Genomic DNA, 6000 nt, shown 5'->3' with positions numbered 1-6000 from the left:
GAGCAAGGCATATTTGTCCCGCGTTTCAGATTGGTCCAAATTGTCGTGACGTCACCACGCGCGAATTTTGACGGGTGTCCACCGAAATATGTGAGACATCTACTGCGCAACTTTCTTTCCTCAAATACAATTTTCAACTGGTGTCTACTGAGATATGTGAGACAGTTAATGCGCATTTCCTTTCCTCAAATGCAATTTTCATTTTCTTCTTTACGGCCCCTCTTTCTTCTTTCACTCACACTTCCTCTCTTCCTGTACGGTGCGGCTCAAGTGTCCACCGAGATGACAGAGAATTACAGCCCCATTTCCTTTCCTCAAAAAGCGTTGCGTTCAAAGGGCAACGCATCGCGCCGAACGGGTGGTGGCGTTCCTTGGACTCCGTGGCAGCGCTACAACACGCTGTCGCGTTCCACTCCTAAAGGCGAAGCTTAAGCGTCATTAATTGGCACTTAATTTATGCACCAACAAAATGTGCAGTGAACAATCGCGTAGCAGAATGCAGCCCTCAGGCTTTCGCCTTTCACCACTTTAGCCGCTAAAGTTCCTCGTAGTTTTTTTTTTAGAGGGGGGGGAGGGGGGGGGGGGGGGGGACAGCCCGCACGTTTGCGAGAGCGTGGAAAATAAACCTCTATTGCTGATTTTGTTAGCAACAACAAAAGGGCATGTAATTGCTTCATTAAAAGGGCACAAACTTCCGGAACGCCGTTGATGGACCCGTGCACCCAGCAAAAAATGTGACGTCCACTTATGCTAAACAAGGGCACGAAACTCCTTTCATACTTTTTTTTTAATAGCAAAATCTAACTTTCGTCTAAGTTGACATGCCGTTGTTGTCAAAACTTTTCATTTGTCGTAAAGAAAAACAAACACGGTTTTTGCTAGCTGCATCACCTGGGTGTTGGGAATGAACAAGGCATCTTCTATCTGTGCTGTGATGGAAGTTTCATCAATAAAAGTCTCAACTACCCATATGCGTGGCTTCATTTTCGGAATTAGGCGATTGATTTCTTGGTGTAATTGAATCTGACGACCGTAAAAAGCAATAAATGAGCACAGAAATCAGGCTTCCCGGTTAGACCAGACTGTGGTGGTGGCAAAAACAGTCGGGGCACAGAAGCTAAAGATCTTGTTGGTTTGGTGCGGCTTAGGAGGCTAGTGATATCAAGCTGCCCTCTTGCCAGCTTCTTGCAGTCATGCGTTTCTCTGTTGGCGTGCAGCCAGGCGCACGAGGAAGCGCCCAACGGTGGTGGAAGTGGTGGCGTTAACACGTTCTGTATTTGAATTTTTCCGAGTGTATTGTAGCCGCAGTTAAATCGAAAGCGCCATTTACAGCGAGGCTGGCAAGCGCATTTAGCAGGTGCGCTTTTTTCTGCCCGGCTTTTTTTCTTTATTTTAGTTTAACGGGGCTTTAAATTGTTATTAAAATTTGCCATTTTCATTCAATAGGTTTTCCTACACTTGTAACCTAATGGCGCCTCTCTGCCTTTCAGCCACCAATTTTTCAATCGCTTTTTTCTAACTTCCACCACAGATTTATTTACATGACCATTGTTATCTCTAAACCATAGGGCAGCAGGAAAGGCGACTGTGCGTGAATCGAGATCCGGATGGATAGCACCACACTTTAGTATGAGGTATTCAAATGTTTCTGCAGATCTACTGATGAAGAAAAAATAGCTAATGAAGAAAAAATAGCTAATGAATTCAACAGGTTCTTCTCGCAAGTTTCGGGCAGTGCGCAACAGAATCCCTTATTTTGTACTCTGAAGAACAGCACAGTTGAATCTGCACACCTACCTTTGCTAAGTGAGGATGACCTCTGTTCAATTATTTTTGGTCTTAAACGCAATAGATCTGTGGGAATAGATGGCATTTCAGTTGATGATTTGCGAACCTTGTTCGACATACTTAAAGGCGTGTTGCTGTCGCTGTTCAACAGCATTATCTCAAGCGGCATGATCCCGGTGAACATGAAAGCCGCTATAGTTACCCCAATTCACAAAGGTGGTGCACGTAATAGGTATGAGAATTATCGTCCTATTTCAGTCTTGCCCTGTCTGACTCAAATATTAGAAAAACATCTGCTGTTTACAATGACAAGTTTTTTAGATAAGCACAAAATCCTGTCACCGTGTCAATATGGTTTTGTACCAGGTAAAGGGACGGAAATGCTTTTGGAGGATTTTTCTGACATGTTAAATCGATCTTTTGAACGTAACCAAGTGGTGTGTGCACTGTTTCTGGATGTCAGCAAGGCTTTTGACAGCGTATGTCACAGTGTGTTATTGTGTAAACTGTCCAAGTTAGGCTTCCGTGGAGCGTTTCTTTCGCTTTTGGACAATTTTTTACTGCAGAGAACGCAATATATCTCCATTGGCCGGGCAAAGAGCGCTTCTTTGTTAATTAAAGCTGGCGTCCCGCAAGGTTCTATAATTAGTCCCCTGTTATTTAACGTCTACGTGAATGACCTTTCAAACTTTGTTCCTGTAGGCCTGTACCAGTACGCTGACGATACTGTACTTGTAACCCAGTCACCGAACTACTCTGACTCAATTTCTTCTCTTCAAGCTGCAGCAATAATTTCTATGGACTGGTTCTCAAACAACCTAATTAAAGTTAACAGCTCTAAGACTCAGCTTATATGCTTTCACAGCCCGATGAAGAAGGTAGATTTAAACCATCACCTTTTCTTACACGGATCTGATTGTTCCCAATGTCAACGTGTACTCTTGAGCTATACAAATACAGTGAAATACCTAGGATTATACTTTGACAGTGCTCTTTCATGGAATGATCACTTGTCCCACGTTTGTAAAAAGCTCCGAACCGTCTCCTGTGTGCTTTACAACATCAGGTACTACATGCCGCTTTCAATACGCAAAGTTATCGTAAACGCCCTTGGTTATAGCATATTGCGCTATGGCATAACGATTTATGGTCACTGTGCAGTTCGCTGGAAGTGCAGGATTAATTCTCTCCTACGATCTCTATTAAAAAATATCGGCTATGATTTAGGCCTTCCCTCCAATTCTGATCTCTTTAAGGTATTTTCTCTACCTGATTTTGATCGCCTTTTGATGGAAACGATCGTCCTGAAACATTTTTGGCTTAGTGACTATAAGATTCCGTATGTTCCCACACGGTCTCTTCGACCGAAGGAACCTTTTTGTATTCCCCGACGGTCTACAAGATATGGAAGGCGTTTAAGAGATTATTACGTTCCCTTTCACTTTAACAGGTTACCTCCAAGTGTTCGCCGGGCAAAAACTAAATACAAAATAAAAAAGATGCTGCGATACATTAATTAGAGGGTTTACGACATCATGCATGTGCTTTACCACCTGTCAAGTAAATCTTGTGATTTCATTGGTTACTGCTGTATTTATTGCACTGATCTGAGGTATTGTCATGCCACTTTGGTTTTTCTTCCTTGCGATTTAATCTGATGAGGATTTTTTTTTTCCTTCATGTAACATGAGTCTTGTGTCTATTTTGTTCTCACCGTCATACTAATTTGATGTCCGTTATTTTGAATGTGTTTTTTTTTTTGCCTGTGTGTATGTCTGCGCGGTTCCGCTGCCTGTCGGGCTCTGCCGCTCAAGCCCTATGAGGCTTTGGCAGGCCGGATTTCTGTACATTTTTAAAAATATTTGGCGCAATAAAGTATTATTATTATTATTATTACCACACACAGCCCATGTGTCATCATATTCGTTAAATTTATTTTTGTAGCTGCGCGTTCTAGGACACCCTGACTTAGCTTCAAAGAGTACAGCACTGCCTCTCGAGTTATCATAGGACGATTCCTTCCTGATCTGCCTTTTCCAGTATTGATATAGTTCTACACTATGCTCTTTTTATCATCATCATCATCATTTACTTTCCCTTAAGGACCCCTAGGTGGGGTATTACATAAGGGGGGAGCAAAAATACGAAATCACAAACAAAAGGAACATTTGAAATATAACAGTAAAGAAGGCAAAACAATTGTTAAAAGAGCATTGAAAAATGAAAAAGGGAACAATCACAGGTACACTGTGGCCATCACGCTATATATACAGGAAGAAAACGGGAACACTGATTAGCAGACAAGGGTTCAAAAATGTAACATGTGCAGAGGTGGTACTGAAAATTGTCGGGCATTACACTGTAAGTGCGCTAACGAAAAGGATGAGATAAAAGCAGGGTTTTGAATTTATTTGCATCGCGCTCCATTGAATTAATCCAATTTTCATCTTCCACGTTTTTAACCTGTAGTTTAATGTTCGTTCCTTCTCCGTCCTCGTGTCCGGTATACTAACTGGTTAGTTTCTTAGTTCTTTTCCGCCATTGTGACGAGTCAACACTCTTTCTGTATAACTATTTAAATACCCTTTTCCCCCCGTGTAGGGTAGCAAACCGATTATTCTTCCGGTTAACCTCCCCGCCTTTCCTCTTCTACCTCCTCCTCCTCCTTAGCTGCCCACCTGTTATCGTCCAGTTTACTCAGGCGTCCTTCATATAGTATTTTACTCCGAGTTACACGCGCTTCGAACGATGCCCAGCCTATATCCCCCTGTATTGTCTCGTTAGTGGTTTTCCCGTGGGCACCTAGTGCTAATCTTCCAATAGCTCTCCGATTTGCTTCAAATCCCGACTGAACTTCTGCGCTTAAGCACAAATCCGCAATACCGAAAGTAAGCCCCGGCATCAGTATTCCTTTTCAAAATACCTCTGAGTACTTCATATTTGTTGTACCCCCATAATGCCCCATGTTTCATTATCCCGGCATCTCTTCGCCCTGTCGCCCTAAGAGACTGTTCGTGCTTTTTCGTGTATATATCTGCCCTTCGTTTAGCCATATCCCGATATGTTTGTATTCGGACGCACTGGGTATTTCATAGCATTGTATTGTAAGCACCTGATCAGTTGCATCTTTGAAAATCAACGCACCTGACTTCTTTATTTATTTATTTATTTATTTATTTGAGGCGCTGAGTGTTCCGCGCGGCATAAAACGTGGTGTTAGTCCCGAACGGTAGAATAAGTTACAGAAATGCATGAAGCCCGGTTGCGTGTAAAAAGTCACATAAGCTTCGGGCGTAAATGTCTTTCGTTAGCCAAAAGTGCAAACTAGAGTCATCGTTTGAAGACAGGCGTGCCTCTTGAAGAACACGAGCGCGCACCAGCGAAGTTCCGGGACATGTCCACAGTAGGTGGTGGACATTGGTGTCGGAAGCGGGTGCCTCGCAGTGAGGGCATTTTTGCGGCGCAGGAATCTAGTCACTTTGCCACTGGTTGCGAACTGCAGGGCCACTCCGACCCGCAGCCGCCTGAGAGAGACCTCCTCCACCCGTGATAGGTTGGAGAGCAGGGGGTAGGTACCCGGGGGAATAAGAGCATGTGTACGCTGCCTGAGGGAGGCTGAAGATGTTAGATGTGTTAGAGAAGAGGTGTTAGATGTGTTAGAAGGCGTCAGGAACGTGCCTGACTTAGTTGCGCTAAAAATGAAGCCTATAGAGCGCCTCCTCCGTCTGACCAGAGTTTGCGAATAATCCAGACGGGAAGTCGTACCGTGCCCTCTGCAGGCGACGAGGCACCGCTGTCCAGGGGAGAGGCCCGGCCCGCTCAGGAAGCAGGGGACGAGGCCGTACTTGAAGCACACGGAGCGCACGCACTCCCCGGCCTCGCACAGCTGCGTGCCCCGGTTGCACAGGGTGCCGTTGGCGCGCCACAGGGAGGCTGGGCAGTGGGCGCTCACGCCGCTGGTGGCGTCAAGGATCCTACCCCGAGGCCGCGTTTACACAGCACACGTGTCCCGTACTCAGTTTCAGCTGGAATACCCTCGATTGACGTACGCTTGGTTAATTACCTCTAAACCTACAGCTCGTTTTCCTTTCCATCGTCAAGTTTTCATTTTCATTTCATTTTTATTCAAGGCAATAATACAAAACTATTGTCTTGGGGGACGTGAGAAAAGGCGGAATAGTGCCTGACGAGGTCACGCCACCCTGTGGTAAG

General features: G+C 44.7%; 1 protein-coding gene across 1 annotated transcript in view; it reads right to left on the bottom strand.

Annotated features, from left to right (window-relative positions):
• LOC149339840 (disintegrin and metalloproteinase domain-containing protein 10-like) overlaps positions 1–6000 on the bottom strand; it is a 32124-nt gene that overhangs the window by 1221 nt on the left and 24903 nt on the right. The window contains exon 9 of the mRNA XM_089551005.1: positions 5554–5744. Coding sequence (XP_089407131.1) covers positions 5554–5744 — 191 coding nt within the window. The remainder of the gene's footprint in view (positions 1–5553; positions 5745–6000) is intronic.

This window comes from Amblyomma mixtum, chromosome 6, assembly GCF_055824585.1.
Source record: "Amblyomma mixtum isolate Tamu chromosome 6, ASM5582458v1, whole genome shotgun sequence".
Lineage (NCBI taxonomy): Eukaryota > Metazoa > Arthropoda > Arachnida > Ixodida > Ixodidae > Amblyomma > Amblyomma mixtum.
Note: the sequence above shows the minus strand (reverse complement) of the source record. Positions and strands in the feature narration are given on the sequence as shown.